Raw genomic sequence first — 23,730 nt, 5'->3', positions numbered from 1 at the left:
TGATCAAACCAAGGTTTATATTCAGTTTTACTATAACTTTTTTATATATTCTACAGTCATAGCATTGTCATTCTTGTTAATTTTCTAAAAAGTACTATGGTTCATATCATTTTTACTTTATTTTATTTTATTTTTTTTTTATTTATTTATTTTTTTTTTATTTATTTATTTATTTATTTTTATTTTTTTATTTTTTTTTTTTTTTTACTGATTTTACAGCACTTTTAATTTTAAGAACAAATGTAGCATGAGAGTTCGCATCAGTTATTTTTTAGCCAAAATTTGTCTTTTTTGCGAATTTCGAGCTTAAAAATGACTATTTAAAAAAAAAATTGACTAAATTTTGTCATTTTTAGTCATTTTTTTAGCCAAAATTAGTCGTTATTAGCCAAAATTTGTCTTTTTTTGCCATTTTTGAGCTTAAAAATGACCATTTTTCAAAAAAAAAAGTTATAATCCAAGCTCCCTCACTAGAAAGTATATGTCATTAAGGTGATAGAGGAGAGGCAAAGTTGCATATGTGGAAGTTTCAGTTAGGTTTATTAAAAGTGATTGCATCCATGCACTTTGCAAAAATGTGTCATTTTTAAGATTTTGGTCTGTTGTCTTTTGCAACAACAGGATATTGACATTGTCATCTTTAATATTCTAAACCAGTATTGTTGACCGCTATTGAAATTTAAAGTGTTCGCACCTACAATTTGTTTAAGAGTAATCAAGGGAACCAAGGTAATAGCGGTAATCAAAAGAATGTAATTCAGGGACAAAGACCAGACATGGAAAACAGACATACACAACAAAGAACACAAAGTAACCTAAATCATACATACAAAGTAACAAAAGCAAATGAGCAAGTCGGACTCCACTAAAAACTGAGCTTTTGAGAAATTAAGCTGAAATGTAAATGTTCATTGAACGTTAAAGAACCCTGCTAATGTATTCGACAGGGAATGGAACCTTGGCCTTGCTACAGCAGGCTAAATTGCCAAATGCTATCCACCTCCTTTTTCCAGTGGCAATCTAAATTGGTCGAACAGGTACGCTTGTGTCCGAACCCTATTTTTTATTTCATCATCATTTCAAGTAATTTTAATCATCCATTTCCTTTTAATCGAATGGTTATATCTTTAATATTTCTGGTGTCAGCGTTAAACATTAATCAGTCAATGAATCAACCAAAAATTCGTTAAACGGATTTGGCTTCAAAGGTATGCGAAACATAGTCATGACCCTCTGTCTATTGATCCTAATTTCTAGGACTATGATTTTACGATCATGTCTGTTATTGACTATTAGTTATTTCCCCTGACACTGGTTTATCTTTATGGTGTAGGTAGGAAAAGCCGTTACACATAGACAAAACTCTTAAAGTGCATGACATTTATATAATACTTAACCAAAAGAAATGTCTCATTGTTCATTACTGTATAACTATTCATTGTATGAAATGCATGTAGTTAATTTATTGGATCAACAGTTGGATCGTTACAGTGAATCCACCTGCACCATGTTAACTGATTTGTTCAATGTGTCATATATTTGCTTTCCTCTTTCATCTATCCTGGACTTGACTTTCTATGAGCAACTCTGCGGATGTTCCTAGAAATGTAGAAGATGCTTACCTTAACAGTACACCTGGTCCATGCTCCTAGTTTTAAGTGGATCTCATTTACTTTTGTTACTTTGTATGTATTATTCTGATTATTTTGTGTTTTTTTTATGTTTGTCTGTTTTCCATGTCGGTCTTTGTCCCTGGATTATGTTCTATTTAATTTTCGCTACAATATTTGATAGCTTGATCACTCTTTGACCGAAATGAGCTTTCTTTATTTTTCTATTGCTGAAGTAGTACGGCGTTGAAACATTATACTTTCACCAATGATCTTAGGTGAAATATGTTTCAACATATGGTCCCACGATTACCACAACTAAACAAGAATTTTGCGAACGGGGTGACCGTAGCAGGTTTAGAAAGTGTTGATATTTGTAACGAATTACTAAATAATGTTTAATAATATTGCTATTCTAATTTGATTTAAGTTTGTGCTTTTTGAAAAAAAGACACCAACTCACAAATTTGAAATTTAGGATCAGTGGTTGAAAACAAACATATTTGTTTATTGTTTTACTCAATGAACACAAATTGCCTTAATTGCTTTGCCTTTTTAATTTTTCTCTAACCTTTTACTATCTTTTTTTATGATTCCAGTTTTTTAAGATATGTAAATGTGCTACTCTTACACCACTTTCAAGCGCACGTCTTCAAATATATACAGCATGTACAGCACACAAAACACAATAATGTAGGGAAAAATTAAGTTTAGAAAACAATTTTTAATAAAAATATCGGCCCTACGCTTTTTGAATTTTATATTTTAGATTATGCTTAAAAGATTAAAGAGCAAGTATGAACGCAGAATAATTAAATATTTAATTTCACCATTGTTTAAATAGTTGGGAGTCGGCAATAGTCGAATTTAGAAAAAAATGTGGGGTTTGCCAACTAAAAAAATTACTTTCCTTTTTCCTAGTTTTCTGTGTACTGTTTTTTTTTTTAAATTTATTGCATATTACCCTCTGCAGATACAATGTTTGGTATATACGTATATTTATAATTTAGAAATGTATTATTTGAGTCGATATTGATTTTTTTTAATTTTTGTCCGCCGACTGTAATTTTTACGGACAACAGCTTTCCCCGCGGTCGGTGGCGAATTTGTACTTATTATCAGGGGACCATCTTGGACAGAGACAGACAGATTTAAAACGTTCAAATGATATTAATGCATTGCATTATCTCTGACATGTGGGTACTAATGAACATGAATATACTTCAGGGAGACTCACAGTATTAAGGATACAATTATTTGACTAGTTTGGTCTTGGAAGTGAAACAAAAAAGTCCCCATAGATTGTATATGATATCTCAGAATCCCGCTTCGAATACCTCTAAAGATGACTTGACAAATGTATGGGGCATTATGAAGCTAACGACACTGCGAATACAAGGCAAATTATCTATATACAAACAAGATCATTATAACCTGTGTTTTAACGAAGCTCTGCCATGTTAAATAATATTGAAATTTTACTCGACGTTGTCTGAAATTTTCTAATCTTGCAAGTTTTAGAGGTGTTTCATTCTTTTTCTTACTTCCAAAACATTATATGTTGTTAGGTCGTTAAAACGCTAGAGATTTGACATAGTATCAATTATCATTTTAAGCTTTGTTATGTACTTGAATTGAATCTTTATAGATTCTTTGAATTATACGGCCTTTTGTTAATGATGAACATATACGTTTAATATCTGATGATTAATACCAGAAAAAGGAATCGCTTCGTTTTTGTTCCACATATTATCAGATCGGCCATGGATGCATGGTTTTTCATATTGTAGAACGTATTCTTTTTATTTGTTGTTGCAATAATAGTTAAATAAAAAAGTACTTCACAATCGAAAAAGTCAAAACCACAGCATTTGTCATAAGATTTAGATTACAAAGGTCCTGTATCATATATGTACAAGTTGAGATCTGGCTATAAGGCACAGGATGCCTGTTAAATATCTTTTTCATATTAATTCCATTTTTGAAAGAAAATGTACCAAGAGTCATTTCTGAATGGCTTTGTAATTTTTTTACTTTTTCATTGTTTTTCATTGTTTTTCATTCAAGACAGTACTATTTCATAGCTAAGTACATGCAATTGAGATTACATTGACATTTAAAACTTTTTCAAACTTTGTTTACATTGTTTCAAGGTCAATGGGAGATAACTCTTTACCAGGGTTTACTAAAAGCATGATTTTGACCCTGATTAATTATCACAAACTATGTATATGGTACATTGGGTGAATTAAATTTAATGACATAATAAGCATTAATAATGATTCATTAAAAGTAATGACAATTTGAACAACAAGTTAATTACATGATTAATTCTAATCAATTGATTAAGGTATTTTAATTACCAATTAAGATTAATGACAAAAAGGACAACAGACCCCTGGCTCTTTAGGGATATTTATGCTTCTACTTGCTTATCAGTTCTACTTTTGCGCCAAATTATAATTGCGCCCACAAAGTGATTAGGTATTACTGTCGTGCCACGAAAGATTTTTTTTGTTTGCGCCACCGAACTGGCAAAATAAAGCTAAATTAGAATATAAGTAAGAAATGTTTTTAGCATTTAAGTTGTTGTTTTCTTAGTATTTAATATATATAACATATATATTTAAAAATAAATTCATTAGAAAGTTGCACTTCAGCCTATGATACAATTTAGTGCGACGTGGAGTTTTGATTTGTTTTGTTTTGTTTGTTTGTTTGTTTGTGTGTTTGTTCTTTTTTTTTAATATTAATTTTATGATTTGTCATAACTAAATAAAGGGACGTTATTTTTCGGACTTTAAATCCAAAACGCTCTAAGCAATGTCAACGAAACTTAGTACGTGGATTGTTCATCTGTATATGATGTAAATCCCCTTCATTTTTTTTTAAAGATACCGATTTTACGATGTTGAGTTACGGGCATTCACTCATACAAAGGCGGAATTATGGATTACTGCACCCATTTTCATGAAACAGGCTTTTATCAGCTTCGTTCAATTGATATGACTTTCTGATTCTGTTTTAAATCAACGAGACTTTATTCATAAAACGTGTGATTTTCCCATAATGACACAACAATTTGAAAACACTTCATGCAACTGTTACGACACTTTGTTGAAATGTTTATTTATATTGACGCATTTTTGTGTTTTGGGTGTTTTGGTTTATATATTTTTCTAGTTGAAGGACTTAATTCATCCATAAATTACCCAGAATTTTGGTTATACATGTAACTCAAAAACGTTTCCAACTCCTGTATATATTTTATCTTAAACCATTTCTACATGTTATAAAGTCTAAAATATTAGCATTAATATGCTAATTTATGCTTAAAGCTAAAACATTTTACAGACTTACAATACATTATTGGTAAATGTCTTTTATGGTAACAAAATATCTTGAAGTTGATAAATTAACAATTACAGAATTGTTTAACCTAACTTCTTTCAGCTGACTCACCAGGAGATTCAATTGTATTTCACTTGAACCATTTGAGCCTCTAGTTGTTATCACTTAACATCCATTATTGTTGGTCATCAATCTGCATTAATTCTTTAAAATATTTTCTCATTTGAAACCGCTCAACGGATAATAAACAAATTTGGGGACCAGTATACTTGGAGTGTTTACATAAAAATGAGAGCTCTGTGTATCGTAGCATGATACTACTGCATCATGTCGAAATATTTTTACGAAGGCATGTATGAACAAAATTTTAGTTTTTTGACACACTAAAGCATAGGGACTTACAGTTCAATAGGTACACAACAACTGGTTTGGACACGATAAGTCCCAAAATTTGAAATTCAAAAAGTTGAGAAAAAATTCTGCTACAAAGGTGCTTATCAAAGATACTTGTCTACGATTCTTGTTATTAAAAAAACTATTGAGATGTTAACCTGATATAAAAACTTGGCTGGAATTTGTTTTAAGGAATCAAACCAAAAATATAAAAAAACAAAAGTTTGGGGTGGGGTTAGTTTGGCCTCTTACAACTGGAAAACCGTAAGAGGTTTCTAACATCTGACTGAATATTGCTGAAAGAAATTTTTTTAAGGAATTTCATAAAACAATTCGAAATCAGACCGAAAATTAAACTAAAAAAAAAGATTTTTTAGCGGTACTGAAGGTATAAACTTAAAAACAATATCCAGTGAGTGAGTGAGTGAGTGAGTGAGAGAGAAGGTGAGTGAGTGAAAAATTTTCATCAAGATCTTCCGAACCATCGTATGAGTGTTGTTTTATTTTCACAGAACCATCATTTATTACCTGAATTTGTGGAAGGGATACAAGATAACATCCTTGTCTTTTAGACAAAAATCATGATTTGAGTCATTGCAGTTGTGCTGTGGATTCTTTTCTGTAGGACATTTCCTTACCTATATATCGGTACCCGATAAGTTATATGCTTTGTTTTGGATAGAATTAGGTACAGGTCGAGAGATTTTGTATCCCATTGTCGTAGTAGTCCTATCCAGCAACTGATTTTTTCAAGGTAGCAATTTCCAAATAAAAAATATCAATGCGATTTTGAGTGGTATGTTTTGCGGTTTAAAGTTGAAAGTGAAGAAACAGTGATTTACAAGTTGTTTCATCCAAAATCGTCAGCTAGCCGAAGAATTATTATGGTTGGTATTACTGTTGAAATAATTCTTGAATCATCCATTCTTTTAAATATGCACACAAGCTCATTGGTACAGCATAACAATATAAATTTTATATTTAATATATATTGAGAGAGGAATACTTCTCAATGAACTAAACAAATTTGGGATAATTCAAACAGCTTTTCATCCCACCGATGTTGACTGTTATGTTACGTCAAAACCAGTGTTTGTTATCTATAAGCAGCGCAATATCAGTACTGGAACAACCGACACATTAAATATGAACATTTAAGTGTTTGGGTTCAAAACATTGGGTTTCAGATGTAACTGATAATTGTACTAAACATACATATAGTTGGGTAGACAAACACCAGGAGTTATTTTCAAATTTAACACACTGTTTATTTATTCAAAACAAAGAAATCACACCATGAATTTATGCATTCTTTAAAGTAGAAGGACTATTGATGTTAGAAAATATACTACATGTGTATTTGAAGCCCTTAGAAGATACATAAATACAGTGCCGCACTACAGATCTTAAGATGGTAACCATTCAATTTGGATTATAAATTATTTAAGTGCACTTGCACCCTTAGCACCAAAACCGTTAAGTGCACGAAACCCGTGTATGTGTGTGTGTGTGCAAAGCCGAAATCTATGGCGCAGCATAAGCCTAGTCAGAGTACAACAAAATGTTGAATCATATTGCTGGTCTTAAAATGCTGTCATATATTGTTGATATAAACGAAGTCAAAATGAAACTTAATGAAAATCCGTCAACTACGACGGTCTAAAAAATTTTATATAGGAGAAACAGCTTTGTGGCACACTTTCAATGCAAATGACGTATAGTGAAAAAACCTTAAGAGGAATTCGGTTTCCTTGTGGATGCATTATATTAATTAGATAACAAAACTAATATTTTGTAACGCCTGCAATAGCCACATCGGAACGAATCAATTACTACTACATTTTTCTAATATTAGCTCTCTTCAATATAAAAGTACAAGTGCCGTTACCTAAAAACAGGTTAGATGTGTGGTTATATCAATGCTGGCATCAGTATGTGTATCAAGAATATTTACCAATCAAATAATTCCGTAGGCGATTTACGGGTGAACGTGCAAGTTTGCGTGAAGATGATTGATTTATGTATCTTCCCAGAACCTTACAGATATTTAAAAAATAATTCAAGCTTTCATCTTTAAAAATTATCCGATTGGGTAAATGTATATATTCTAAACAAGAAAATGCAATAATATAATTGTTAGTAAATCTTGTAACTGATATAGCGTCAACCCTAAACGTCATTACAAGTAGAAAGTAAAAGTTGATTGAAACTGGAATATTAACCCCTGAATAATCCGAATAAGGCTAAGATTACGCTTATGATCAGGATATTTTATTATTCTCTAATATCTTACTTTGGTTTACAGTCAACAATTTTGCTCAAGTTAATTTCCGGTTGCAATCAAGACATGGGCTTTTAACATCCAATACAAATGTACGTAAACTAAATAACGAACGATACAGGTTCTAGCAGGATGTGAATAATAAAAATGATAAATCAACAAAATATCGGCGAAGAAATACCGAAGCGTCGGTAGTGCGATTATTCAAAAACGTCAAAATAAAAAAAAACTGGCCTTTATGTAATTATAAACATATGAAACAAAGATAATCTACATGAACAATGTAGCGAAGCGAATAAAAAAATCATAAAAAAACTGAAGATAAGGAAAACAAAGTTGCAAAAAAAAACTACAGCACCAGCAATATCAACGCCCACAAAACTCCGTGATGGACAGCAGGTGCCCCGAAAGGGTACGCTTGTCCTGCTCCGTCAGCGGCACCCGTCATATTGCAAGTGACTATAATCCTATAATAACCTAACAGCATTAATGCATCTCAAATTTATTGACATTAAGGCGTATGATAAAATATCCTCAAATTTATAAATATAGGAGACCAGGCAGTTACTACTTTTTTGCGACCGGCATAAAACGATTTCACCAGAATTTTAAATAAGTACATCTAGGATTATTTTCCAAAGTTATTGTTTTATTGCTTTTATTGTACTTAACTGTTCATTGTAGTAAGTGAGTATTGAGCACGTTTTCATATTTATAGTCGTTCTAAAGCGACTAAAATGTTTCGTATGGTACTAAAGAATTTGCATGTCAATAATATCTTTGTATATGGTATTAGGTCTTCCACAGATTAACTTCAAGACGCATTTAGTCATTAAATGGTAAATGTAGTGAAATGATATAAGTACAAACTGATTTTTCATATCTACATTAAGAGCAATAAAGCCGCGAATAGATCATTTAAAAATAATAATACTAAATACTCAACAAGCATGACATAGTAGTTTTAATTACATACTTTGCTAAAAAAATTCAACGCCGTTCATGTTTTTTTTTTCATTCTACAATACCTTTACATGTACATATTAATTTCATTTAATTTTAAACGCAGACAGAATAGATTTCATGGGAGTTACTATACATCCGCCATTCGGATGAGAAGCAATTGCCATTCCAATACAACCCACTTCATTTGATGGGCCAATTCCGTAAACGCACATCCCTGAATCACCTTGCTGAAATTGTATGTTTCTGAAAGATATTTGATTATGTAGAGTGACGCTTCGAGGGTATCTCCTTTCCATTTCATCAGCTTGTTGTATTACTAAATGTATATTATCTGTCAGTCCTGAATTGTTAACTCCTTCTTGTGCCCTTGTCATCAATGTGTTCAGATTTTCAAACGCCACATGATTGGTTTTCTGTAATACTATATTATTTTTGACATCTTTAACAACAGAAACAACCCCAGTTGCATAAATACGAACAGGAGTGTTCGTACCTATCTCTTTGTAATCGAGGATAGACGTTTCTATGTAACTATTTGTTGGGCCTAAAATAAAACAAGTAAATATTGAAATTTTATACAATGAATATTTTAAATGCTAAAATTGATTTATAAAAATAATCGTATGAATTTTCAACTGAACTATACTTAAAACATTGACTTCTTTTCAGGTTTAATTGACTAATTTTGTAACGTGATGTGGTTTTGGAGGTGAACCGTTAAATTGCAAATATAAAGTGCAGTGGAGAATACATGGGTCGAAACATGGTACTTTGGATATTCTACTCCTCGACAAATAAAGAAAACGTTTTTGGCAATTATTCTGTTCATTTCGAAATAAGACACATCAAAATTGCGCAATATTAATAAAAATACCATTATGCTATCAGAAAAAGAAAACTTGAAATAATAAAACCGCAAACACACGTATATTAAATCGAGCAAAGGAACCAAAATGTGTACATCATAAATCATCAACTCAAGTTCAACTAAATCAGGAGATGTTTCTACGGTGCACAAAACAGATGGATAGCACCTGATACATGTACGTGTTTTCCTCCATAAACTAAATTTAGCAATTCAAGTAACAATTTCAGCCTTTCACGAAGCAGTGAGTGTAAAATCAAAGTAAATCTTGCTGATAAATCGTTTTTTTTTTTTATAATATTACACAGGGTTGACATCTCGAAATAATAATCTATGTCTCAACATCTGATCGACTCTACTAATGATAGTGCTGCGGACGGCTAAGGATTTTTCGAACTTTAATGGGCCTAGAGGGTATACGGCTGTATCGTATGTAAATGGAAAGATAAATCAATGTAGTTTTTAAATATTATTCTTTTTTAACTGAAAAGTGGTAGAGTTTTCTGCTATTTTGCATTAATTAGAGGAGGGGTCAAAAATCAATCGACTCCAATACCATTTGATAAATGATTTAAGTGAAATCATTCGTTGTAGGTAACGGACAACAAGTAACATGTAAAGATTATATGTGTAGAATTTCCAAAATGTGAAAAGGAAGTTTTTTTTCCGTCAAAAGTTGACTATTTAATCACAGAACAAAAATGCCCATAAAATTGGCTGTTTTAATTGGCTAAAACAGAGAATAGTACACAGAGGTTCAGCAGAGATATATGTGTTTAAACACTGAAGTTAAGGTAACTAGTACAATGACTAGGTATCACGATATTTGTTTTTTATGGGAATATACGTTGTACTAATTATGAACGGTTTGTGATCTGGTCCTTCCATATATATAATATGGGATAGCAAATATAGGATTTATGGACAAAGATCGTATTTACAGTTTAATTATAATTACATAAAATTATGGATGTTATTGGGTATTTCATTTTCCATTTGCACAATACATGTACTAATAGAATTTAACTGTGCACATGAATCAATTGACATTTTAACTGACATCTTAAGATGATTTGTTTTTAATCACATTCTAACTGCTTACAGGTATTCAAAGAATGTCGATGTACATGTCCGCCAAGAGTTTTTTTTTTTTTTTTTTTTTTTTTGCTCTTTTTTTTCTGCAAATCACTCTACTACATCCATGAAGGAACATAACAAAATTAAGTTTGTTGGATTTCTGTTCTCTGTTTCTGGAGTCTTCAAATTCTGACGGATGGAATCTTTGAGGCAAGTGTTTTAAACTTTCGTTATATGATTGGATAACAGAAATATGGTATTAATTTTGATTAAACCTAAAGAAAATGAGCTGTCCTTTCTCTTTTATACTCCCTGCATGTGTGACCTGACAATCTGGATTTTTCCATACGTTTAAACATATGTACTTAAGTAACTTATTCTTACCAATATCCTGTATGCCACAACCTTCTAGTCAACAGCAGCGTCGATACTCACACCATCATCGGACCGTTTAGGTGGAAACGCATAGTCTTCCAATGTTCCACAAGAAAAAAGCTGGTGCAAACTGGTGTTCTTACAAAATACGAAAATTTGATTTTGATTAATGGGAGATAAATCAGCACCCGGAACAAGAAGTTCTCTCGGTAAAATGACATGGGCACATGTTAAAAATGCGTCTCTGCCCCGATACTTAACGAAACCGCCCAACGTACCCCATCCTGTATCCGGCAATCCAACCTCGTCCCCAACGAATATGTTTACTAGAAATTGAGGAAAACCTTCAATTATGTCTGTTGGGTAATTGTCTATATTCGATGGAAAATGTGGTTCGCCGATAGGAATAATCCCTTTAACTCTACAGTATAGCTGTATACACTGTATCCTTTCGAACTTATGATAACCGACACTAAACGCAGTTGATTTTAATGGTGGCTTTGAGATAAGAGTAAGGTTAGAATGACGCGTAAATAATTAATTTGCTTTATAATCTGATAGATTAGTCTGGTTGCCTATTTCTGTTATTTGGTTGATAAGTTTCGAAATAGCTGCAGCTTCTCGTGAATACCCTTTTACTACTTTATATATAATGGGTATTCCGACGAAGTCCTGTAAATCTGTTTTACTTTCAATTGAATATATTTCAATGAAAATAACAACTCCTTTTGAGGAACAATAACCATCCCTTTCCTTTAACCCAATACAGTGGCATTTCAGGCCCGGCCAAACATTCATGTACTCCAGCTGGGGGTTGTTTTTCATAAATGTTTGTAGAAGCTTCCATGCGATGGCTTTTTGCAGTTTTCTTTTCTTGTAAAGTTAAGGCACGTAGTAAACACTTGTGCAATTTCTCCTCAACAAATAAATCGGGATTATCAATTAAGCTAAGCAAATATCTGCACGGTAGTTCAAAGTTAATACCCGAATCCCGACTTCTTGTAATATATTCTGATATGCAATTTAGTATTACAGTATTCAACAGTTTACCAGAATTATGTAAACATTGCAGTTGACAAAGAGAGCTGAACGGGTCACAATTAGTTATTTTCTGGACAAGCATGTCGACCAGAAGATCTGTCATTCTATTAACTACAAAAAAGTGGAAGTTTGAAGACCGATTCAGATGTTACTTTTTATATTTTTTTCTCAGGGAAAACGTTACTTAGTTTATACAAACCGTCAAAACTAGATTTTTTACGCATTCCATGGGTAAAGAAATATCTAATTACATTTGTACTATTTGAACAAGATTTCAATATTAACGTTTTTGACAACTGAAACAGAATTATTTTTACAGTGGCAAATGGAATTATTGATTATAAAAACAAATGAGTCATTGGCATTAATTATTATCATTGCTATTTGAAAGAATTCATTTGATTTGCCATTTTTTTAACCGGAGAAGATATATGGAAACTTTACTATACATGTAAGTAAAATAATAAAATTCAGATCTTTGTTTTCAAAAAAAGATTACTCTCATTTTCTTTTTAATTATTTGTATAAAATACGAACAAATAAAATACAAAGACTTACATTTATCTCGAAATTAGACAGTGTGTATAGTTGTATGTAAAAATACATTTGTGGTAACAAAACATCTTCGGTACTGTACTATACCGTTCATTTCAGTCATCCTGTAGTCGAATCTGGAGTCAACAATCAGGCTTATGTGAATGTTATCGAATCTTCTTTCTTTATATTTTTTATCTAAAATTGATGTTATCGAATCTTCTTTCTTTATGATATTTTTCATCTAAAATTGATGTTATCGAAATTTCTTTGGTACTGTTTCTCGAATGTGTATGTATTTTTCAAACTCGCCATAGTTATGACGAATTGTTTTATACGTGAGTAAATTAGCATACGTTTCATTTACCTAAACTTTGCATGCTTGTTAAAAAGTAAATTTTCTACGCTTCATGAAAATGTGTTTTTGAAATTTGATGCAAGGCGTCTGGGATCTTCTTTTTCTTTTTTTTTTTTTTTTTTTGGTTGATTATTATAGCAATATTTTATATGGTGGGTCCAATAATTGATAAATATCATATATTTAGTATAGTTTTATCTTTATAAAATACTATTCATGTAGTGGTTACAGTTACTGTTATTCATGAACGTAGCATGAATTGTAACACGTAATATGAATAACTACCCAAAAATGACCCCCCTCCTCCGAAAAACGCTATGACCCCCTATAGTTCGTAAGAATTATAATAGTGTTTATTTGCATATGCACCTACCGTAATATATATGCACCCTACTCACTGTCTGTCTCGAGTGGGGTACATTGTCGATATTACCTCAGATTGCAAAAAATGCTTTTCTACTTATGATATTTTATCAATATCAAAGAATGAGCATAAATAAAAGTTACTGCAGAATGCTTTATTCATACATAGCAATTTGCGCATTTGTATCAAAAGTAAAATGTTTAAAATTGCATAAATTTGGTATCTTCAAATCATTGGCCAATGATTGTAAGAAACTACTTTCATATGGATCTCAAATTTCAGCCACTATCAAATATACAGCCAAACTATATAAATTCAGGCTGTATGATATACAAAACTTACAAACGCCAAATGCAAACTCAAAAGGTGAAAAACAAATATTTTTCACTCTTATGAGGCTGACTTTATAGCTGATTTTATCAGAAAGAAAGAATATCGCTTGGCTAAATCCTTCTATCAAAGTTTCCGCTATATAGATGACGTATTATCTTTAAACAATCCTAATTTCGGGGATTTGATACATCGCATCTACTCAAAAGAACTTGAGATGAAGGATACTACAGACACTGTAAAGTCAGCCTCATATCTTGACCTAAACTTTGACATCGATGGTAAAGGAAAACTAAAAACTGTACGACAAATGTGATGACTTTTCATTCAGAATTGTCAACTTTCCTTTCGTCCGTGGCAACATCCCTTCGGCTTCTGCGTATGAAGTGTTCATATCACAACTCATACGTTATGCTAGAGCTTGCCGAAACTACGCAGACTTTTTGTATCGCGTTAGAACTCTAACAAATAGGCTTCTGGAACAGGGTTATGTTGCTACAAGATTGAAGACATCACTACAGAAGTTTTATGGTCGTCATCATCAACTCGTGGATCGTTATGATGTATCCATCAGCACCACGAAAACTGATTTATTCAACGAGTCATAGTTTACCTTTCCTCGTTTGTTTACCCCGGACTTGACTTATTATGAGCAACTCGACGGGTGTTTCTAGAAAAGCAGAGGACGCTTACCCTACCGGTGCACCTGGTCCATGCTCCCAGTTTATAGTGGAGTCATTTACTTTTGTTACTTTGTATGATTTTAGTTACTTTATGTTCTTTGTTGTGTAAGTCTGTTCTTTTGATTACCGCTTTAGCCTTGGTTCCCTTGATTACTCTCGGCTATCACATCTTCATATCGTCAAAGATTATATACCGGTACAATCCCACCTTTAGCACCTGTGCACTGTTTCTTTTCTTTCGCTGTCACTTCGAGACAAAACACTTATTTAAAAACGTCTATGCGATGATTTAGCGACTAAGAGTTATCTAATTGAAATCAATGTTATAAGTACACACATTTAACACATACGGTAACAAAAATATATATACAATATAGGTACATTGTCGAAAATTATTGAAGATATGTGATGAGGCGACGGAATGGGTAGGAATTCCTCCGTTCCAAGCCGAACACATATATCTTCAATATTTTTTGACAATGTACCTATATTGTTTTTATCCTGTTATATTAATAGTTTTGTGCGTGTGTACATTTTTAAAATAAAATTTTAAAATGCCTATCCCTTGAGGAGCCCCCATCGTTAAACCAGAGAAAATAATATAACTCACCATATAATCCGTCAAAGCTGTTTGAAGAAAATAAGCAATGTATCAAAGTTTATTTAATTCAAAGAGACAAATAAGTAAAATGAACAATAAATACAAATATTTTAAATGTTGTAAAGTCGATTTTAAGAACATTAAGGTTTTGAATTTCGCGAGGAAGGTCAATGTCACTGTTCATTTGGCGGATTCGTGTACACATTAGCTGCGAAATCGTAGCTCTTGATCTTTTTTTTTTCGATTTTGCGATAACATTAAATAAATACAAAAAAATAGTTAGAGCTACGTTTCGCAGCTAACATTAGGTGTGCCTACATTCAGACTGGCGCCATAAAACATCGACGTTACTCGATGGTTTGATTTGGATCGGGAGCAAATCTGTGACGATGGTAGACTGAGTCTGTCAGGATGTTTACAAAAGTCGGAGGATAGTTTTGAGGCATTTGTATAGCTAGCTGCGAAGGAGCAAACACCGGTTGAGGAACTGACGATGGCAACAAGTTTCGGGCACCAGGTATGTTTTCTTTTTGGTTAATTGCCAATGTTCCCCTGTTTGTGTTGCTGAGAATATGAGAAATTTGTTTGTTTTTTTTCGGGCATGGCAATGTAATTATTAACAGACGCGACATTTCTGTGTCCAGAAATTTGCATGATATCTTTTGCATCTATGTCATTTTCACTTAATTTACTGACTAGATATTTTCGAGCACTATGATTTGTTAGTCTCTTGTCTTTGTTTATTCCAGCTTTCTCTTTCATAATTGTCATCAAGGATGAAAGTTTTCTTTCCCCATGTTTTTGCCTGATGAACCAACATTCTGACCGTTTGTCCTCCATGGGAATTGTTCTAGGTGCTGGATAAAATGGGTCATCTGGTCCGCTACACGTCAAAGGTTGCTTTGACTTATAAAATTCATACAATGCAACAGGATCACGATCATTGAAGCTTTCGTACATTCCTGGAGTTATTTCACGGATGTCAGACATTTTTTCTCCTGTTCTTGTTTTGGTCTGACGCTCATTCAGTTCAAGATATCTGATACCTGATATCCTGTCATTAAACTGACATCACCCTATCTGGAATATAATATTTAGAATAAACTTCAAAAAACTAGTTTGGGAGCTTTAGAAACACAATAAGACGAGCTTTTCCATCATATTTGGAAGCTAGCAATTAGCTTGGTTTATACTTTGGTTGTGACAGAGCTAAGTGATGGTATTTTTTCTGTCACTAGATAAATCACAACCAGAAATAATGGGTCTTCGCAGAAATGTTTAATAAAATTCAACTTGAGAGTAATGTTGCTGTGCTGAAGCCAGTTTTGCTATTATGTTGCTGTCGCTACTATAGTATAAACCTGCCTTTATTCATACTAATGAACACTAAACATCTGATGAAACAAAATGCCGTACCAGTTGATTTTTATTTCTTGATTTTTGTGAATACTCCAGAAAACTAATATATATTTGTCATTTTGTAGATTTCCATTGGTGGTTGGAAGTATTTACCAGTATATGCTACCCAGACATTGTTGAATTTTGTTTGTCAAATCTTATCTGTGAACTGTGGAATGATGTGACAGCATTAATTACGGGAACAGGAGTGATGCTTAGAACAACAATATTCATATCATGTGATATATGTGCATAAAAGGAAGATGTCCATAGAAATTGTTTTTATTTAGTAGATATTGCATTTTTAATATGAAGTTATCGACAAGAGAATGTTAATAAATAATTTTCCTGTGTGCAAACATGGATTTCTTACAAATCTGTTTTGTAAAATCAGAAAATATTCAATGTAGTGCAAAATAAAAGTGAATGGTTAAAGTATTTTATTATTCAGAAAAAAGTAGTTCCGCCGATCACGTGAGTGGGAGGAGCCAGAAAGTCGATAACATGCTAATGTACGGATACAGCAAAAAATAACCGTATACCTTTATTCTTTTAACAAATAACCTCATTGCAGGATAATTAAATATTATACAACTTCCATACGGGGGAGGTTAAACGAAAATTAAAGGAAAATTTTTGTCAAACAAATTACCGTATTTGTCATATTAGAAAGAAATAATTCCTTCTAGGGGTAGATTTGTACTTATTTTATCATGGGTACGGCATTTATATTCGATTATTTAAGTTCGATGTTAAATAATCGAATATAAATGCCGTACCCGTGTATTGGATAACTTTCATGCTATGGTTTGGCTATTGTCTCTTCAACATTGTTTATTTATGATACATGTATGTAGATTTACATATACATGCAATACTTTTTATGACTATTTAATAAATAAAGCAGTTCCAGTAGTATAAATGGATATTAATTGGAGTTTGGTCAATATAGGCATTATTTTATTAGGTATACATAATCATGTAGTTTTTATGACTGTATTCTCGTGTAATATGTGTACCGCAAAGAACAATGTCCCTGTAAAAGCCATATATCACTTTTAAGAAAATATGTTCTTAAGGTATCAATGAATGATATTTTGTAATGTTTTGGATTTTGAACCGAAAACAAAGATAGGGAATTCTTTTTATACTTATGATGTGTACCTTCCTTATCGATACAGCTTAAGTCCTCATCTGACTGTGAGGCATTTAAAATCGGTTTCATAAGAGTCCTCATTTACGATCTCTCCTCTACAAAATTCCTGTTTACATACTTTCGTGACTCTCCCTGATGCCATGAAAATCCTTGGTACGGTTTCTCGAAATTTACAATTTTGTATTTCTCTCCTTTTTAGGAAACTACACTGCCAATCGCTAACTTCAACTGCTGAGATGCCATTTTCTTCTTGAAAACTAGACTAGAAAACGGCAGATAATTCTACTCTGAATAAAATATCGTTTCTATTTCAATAATTATCTTTGTAAAGCTTAAAAATCACTATTTACATTCTGCAAATAAATCATATGTATTGGAAAACATTCACCAATAGACGAATATTGCGTTACCAAAACAAAAAGAAACTTTTTATACCATAACGACGGCGTTTTTATTGGATGACCTTGTGGGTCGTATCAACTCGAAAACGGCCATTTACGGAAGAAAATGTTGTCTAACAGACAGTATATCAAAAGAAGTCCAATAAATATAGATGTTATGTTTTTCATTACTAAACAATATCTAAAAGAATTCGAAAAAAATGTATTCACATCCCGATTTATCAAAGGACCAATTAACAAGATATGCGAATCTTTGTTTTATGAGTTTATGTGGAGGTCTTGTGTAATAAGGTAGAAGAATAAAATCTTCAAAAGATTCGAAATGGGCATGTAATTTATCAAGCACAACAACCAAAACACTTCAAAAATAGTTAATTATGTAATCATCAGATAATTCCATTTTAGCTAAACATAAAACTAAAAGTTATAAAGTATTTTATTTATACACATCACTGAATAATTAATACACATGTTACTTATATCTAATCTTTTGAAACGCATTATTACAAAATATCACTAAATTATAAAACAAGCTGTTCTAGAAAAAAATACAAAATTAAGAAATATACGGAGACTCCATATTATCAATAAAACAATGATAAAATGGCGTTTCTATGATTTATTCTAATAGGACTAGCTTCTCCGTGTTTTAATAGAGCCACGAAATGTTTGCCATGTGTTTATCATCTTTTTACCATGGCTAAGGTCTAACGAGCTTTCAAGCACATCATATAAGAACAATAGATTTACATGTATAATGATACTAATAACTCTGATATCGCAATGTTGATACCCTGATACAACATGAAAACTTTCAATCCTTATTTCTTTATTTCATATGTTGGATAAAGAATTTTCAACAGATATTAGGAAAAAAGTGAAACTTCAATATAAGGAGAAAGAGGGTTGAATATTCCTAAGACAATGAGGATTAAATTAGTAACAGCTAACACGGTCTTTTTATTTCGTTTGTTTATTTGCAAGGACTGCAATAAATAAAACATGTAAGCTAGGTCAAATATGTTTATATGTAACTAAAAATATTATCAATTGATAATTTCTATCAAATTGCAGTAAACTAGCTGGCTTTGCGGTTAAATGTGGAAATTTGATGGTGAAGCAGTCTTTCTTTTCTTTTAATTTATTTCATTACAATCATAATATCATAGTTAAACGACATGAAAATAAGTAAACCGAGGGTAAAAGGAGTATCATATACAAAATGTATAATGTTACAAAGCACATAAAACAAATATAAACCAAATGAAAAATGATAACTATGTACATTCAATTAAGTAAAATGCCTTTGATCACGTACTTCCTCTGTGGTTGATAAAAGCAATTATTTTATTGGTTAGGAAGGATTCAAACATTGCCTTTAGTGTTTGTAGCTAAATGGTTTATGATAGGCCTTAAGAAGCGTAAACGGCTGTTTTATTAATTTTGTTTCAATATACCAATGGCTTCAAAAAGAATCAATATCCGGCATGCGCCTTCATTCGCAAGATTTAGAAGTCATTGTTGCAAATTTCCGTGTACTGTCAAATTATATTGACACTAAACCAGTATCAGAAAACATTCGCTAGCTTTAATGATAAAAAAAAATGGAAATTTAGTTTTTTTTCCTATACACATATTACAAAAATGTACGTCATACCCAGATATTCTTCCAAATGCTCAAAACAAGCAACGTCATGCAAGATACAATAAATGTGGTAAAACAACCTTACGTTTTTATCCTAAGCATATAATAATGAGATCTAGGCACAGCCTACAACCACGCATGGCATTTATACACTGTTTTACGTTTGTTGAACGTAGACTTGAACGGTTTTACTGAACAATCATCGTTAGCCTTCCATGCAATACTCCGAATTTTTCAAATATCTACTTGTAAAATTGACTGATGTAACACCAACTAAAAAATTAGATTGTTGAAAAAATTCGAAATTTGGTAGCATTTGCGAACATTTACACTGTACTAAATATACTAAAAATAAACTTAACCATTCCTTATTTATTATAAAATATTACCTCTCAAAGTGTAAAGACAATAACTGTAAAATATACATTAAATAGTCTATATAATAGCTACTTGTAAATACCTATTTTACATTGAACTCACACACAATGAAACATCGTTCCCAAAAACAACATTGATATATATATATATTAAAAATACAAGAATATAAATGTGATATTTTTTTTAACAAACTGTAAAGTTTTGTATTATTTTAGTACTTGGATGAGACATTATCGATAATAAAACACCGCCACTCTGTTAACTTGAACATTAATGTTACTGCTGTGAGTTTTTAATACATATCATGTAAACACACAGTGTGTGGACGAAAAGGGAAAAGTATGCAAAAGTATTATTTCTATCAGTTTATTAGTTGCAAATTCTTTTATAGTTTTTAACTTTCACTGCGGTAACGCAGCCGTATCATTATTGATAAGTTTAAAAATCAAAATATCCATTTTTTGAGCATGCACAGTAAACCCTGTAAACTGGAAATTTCAAATGAATAATCAAACCACAAGGGAAAGCCGCTCAAAAAATTCTTGCCAGGCTTATTGTGCAATTGTGAAATACTACTTTCGTATAAACTGATCATACATTTTTTATTAAATCAAATTTTTTTTTTTTTTTTTTCATTTTTAAATTAAAAACTTCGGAGAAATTCATTGATCAATAACTACCTTACTTTGACAAATGCGCAATGGACTAGTGTGTAAGATTTGTTCTGCTTCATTAAAATCTGCCGTAATCGCCAAAAAAATCAGGAAATTACAAAATTCACTCTGGGAACCGTATATATGATATAAAAGTTTAATGATTTAGTAAAGCAGGTTTACAGAGATAAAAATATATGCACACTCTTGATATTTAACTATGAAAAATAATAAGTACAAAATTAATCTAATTTTCTATTCATATGCATGATGGTGTCTGACTTCAACCTACATCAGACAACAGCTTTTATGTTTCTCCTCTCCGTGCCTTTGTTAACTTGTTGGACTTTCTGTTTCAGGACGACTTTTGAGATCGTATGGCACATACTGGCTAAAATGCAGATATACGTAAGGTAGAAAAAATGTTAATATTCAAAAATTGTGAAATTTTATACACTACACAAGGTTGCGTTTAAAAATTGGGAGCTGTGAACGTCGGTTCAGTATAATAAAGGAAGAGAATACAGGACGTTATTTACTAAACCTATTGTTCATAAATGACCAAAGGATTTGCATTATACATTATTACCACATAATTCCAAATTTAGAATATAAACAAAACATGAACCATTTTGTCGTTGTGTAATTTCTTGTATTGGAAAGATAAATATAATATACTTTTTATCTTTATTTCATGATATATTTTGAATAATACAAAATGTAATACAACGCCTAATATTTTTGAGTTGATAAAAACCGACCGTTCAGATCCGTTATTTTTTGCGATTTATTTAAAAATGATCTTATGTTCGTTATACTTTATAAGAAATAATTTCAAATCATCTTCCAAATATACCGCATCTACCCCAAAAATCTTGAGATAAAGGATACTACAGACACTGTGAATCAGCACCATATATTGACCAAACTTTACGACAAACGTGATGACTTTTTATTCAGCATTCTCCACTTTCCTTTCATCTGTGGCAACATCCCTTCGGCTCCTGCGTATAGAGGTGTTCATATCACAACTCATACGTCATGCTAGAGCTTGCCGAAACTTCGTAAAACTTTTTGTATCGCGCTATTACTTTAACAAATAGGCTTCTGGAAAAGGGTTATGTTGCTACAAGATTGAAGTCATCACTACAGAAGTTTTATGGTCGTCATTATGAGCTCGTTGACCGTTAGGGTGTATCCAACTACACAATGAAAACTGATTTATTCAACGGGTTATAGTATTCGTTTCCTTGTTTGTCTACCCCGGACTTGACTTTTTATGAACAACTCGGCGGTTGTATCTAGAAAAGCAGAGGACGCTTACCCTACCGGTGCACCTGGTCCATGCTCCAAGTTTTTAGTGGAGTTCGAGTTGCTCATTTGCTTTTGTTACTGTGTATCTATGATATCAGTTACTTTATGTTCTTTCTTGTGTATGTCAGTTTTCCATGTCTGGTCTTTGTCCCTGGATTGCATTCTTTTGATTATCACTAAAACCTTGTGTCCCTTGATTACTCATATGTCTGTTCAATTTATTGTAAGCGCATCTCTTCTTAAAGTGTTCAATGTGTATTGATTAAATTTTAATTAAGATTATTCATTGAATGCTTATATGCATGAAGGAACGTAAGTACTTTCTGGGGACTTTAAAGCGTGATTCATAAGTGTATGTGAATTCAGCAAACATTTAACTACCTTTAAAGTGTTGAGATGTGTTCTGTTTGCATATGGTCTTATTTGTTCTATAATTTCTTGTTTAAAAAGATAACGTGCAATAAATCAGTACTTTCGGATAATTTAACGCAGCAAATGTTTTGCAATATATAAAAAATGAATACAAAAGTGGTATCCTATTTTGCAAACCGTTTAACTTAAATGCAAAGATAAAATATTCTTTATAGTTTGATCAAAAATAATAAAACCACTAATCACATTTGTATTGCATATGTCGATATGCTATAAACGTTTTCTAAAGAGTGACCTCTTATTATCAGCATTAGAATCAAAAACAGGAGTCATTAAAAAAATTTCATCAAGTGCTCAAAAGCGAAATTTTCAAAATAGTAAACCACATCCGTCACCTTTGGGTTTACCATGTGTATACAAGAAATTAGGCTCCGGTGTTGTAGGTATGTTGAAATTTTAACACTGCAAATTTTGATAAAAAGGAAATAACATAATTTAGGGTCAAAGACGTCTGACTACATCGTTTGTAAATGATCTTGGGTATATTTGGTCAACCAAGAGTGACATTTACTCAATGGTTAATAAATACAAATCATGCAAATGTCAAAATACTGTACGATATAAATTTATTCTCGCTTTATATATATATAATAAACCCTTATTTCCGCCTACATCACAAGACTCTTTATACCTTGTTTTTATATACGTCTCCTTTTCTGTAATATTTCCAAAATGATGTTTTTCATCTAGTGTTACTCGTCTCGGACGCTTCCTGAAAACCAGATGCATGTAATGCAGAAAAATAAGATCCCACATTCTATTTTGTAATAGGTCCCTTACTTCATCATTTGTCAACAGACCTTAATGCACAGACAGATTTCGTCCTGCAGGACGCTTTTACTAATGTTAGAATTTAGCTTAACCAAACTGTGGTTTCAAAGATAAACAAAATAACTGCTGTCTGACCCCTATTTTTTCAGTAACGATAATCATGTTTTCAATGGATATAAGATCCCCACATAGGAGAAGAGTCCTTAAAATATTCCACGAGCGAGGAAAAGGGACGCCTTTGAGCATAATGAGCTTAAAATCATTTTAATTTTACACTTCACTTTTGATACTCGATACATTACTAAGCGGTTCGTTTGCTGAGGTGATGTTGTTTAGGAGTATAATTCATTTTCGATTCCTTTGTTTCTACATGTCAATAAAACCAATATTTTAACAAAAATCAAGAACATTATTAACATGAGCTTTTTGTTTTTTTCAATTTATTTTAATTCGAATTTAGGAGTGACAAATAGGTTTACAACGTGATTTTCTACCGTATTCGGTACAAATTAGAATTTCAACAACACAAACCATTTTGTCTTTCTCTACTTTATTAATTGAAAGATATCAAATCATTTATTTTAACCCTTCCATGTGTTCCTTATCTACTCCAATTTACACAACTCGTATCTAAATGCTACATAGTTTCATATATTTCAAGGAAATATTTCGGGACGGATACAAAAAGTATATCAATGTAGTTCTTATCGTTCAAACTTCGTTTATAACTCAAAATAATAATCGTGAAATGCA

The 23,730-nt window shown here is 31.8% G+C and overlaps 1 protein-coding gene across 1 annotated transcript; it reads right to left on the bottom strand.

Moving 5' to 3' along the window:
• Positions 1 to 6,629: 6,629 nt before the first annotated feature.
• LOC148610448 (uncharacterized) lies at positions 6,630 to 15,819 on the bottom strand. Its single transcript, XM_088543194.1, has 4 exons — positions 15,455 to 15,819; positions 10,961 to 11,447; positions 10,474 to 10,528; positions 6,630 to 9,145 (listed from the first exon to the last, which is right to left on the bottom strand). Exons 1-4 carry the CDS (start codon positions 15,817 to 15,819, stop codon positions 8,685 to 8,687), a joined length of 1,368 nt encoding a protein of 455 aa, XP_088399320.1. The 3' UTR covers positions 6,630 to 8,684.
• Between the last annotated feature and the right edge of the window lie 7,911 nt (positions 15,820 to 23,730).

Source organism: Perna viridis, chromosome 8 (assembly GCF_037379345.1).
Source record: "Perna viridis isolate PV_CMFRI_1.1 ecotype Kerala chromosome 8, ASM3737934v1, whole genome shotgun sequence".
Taxonomy (NCBI): Eukaryota; Metazoa; Mollusca; class Bivalvia; order Mytilida; family Mytilidae; genus Perna; species Perna viridis.
Note: the sequence above shows the minus strand (reverse complement) of the source record. Positions and strands in the feature narration are given on the sequence as shown.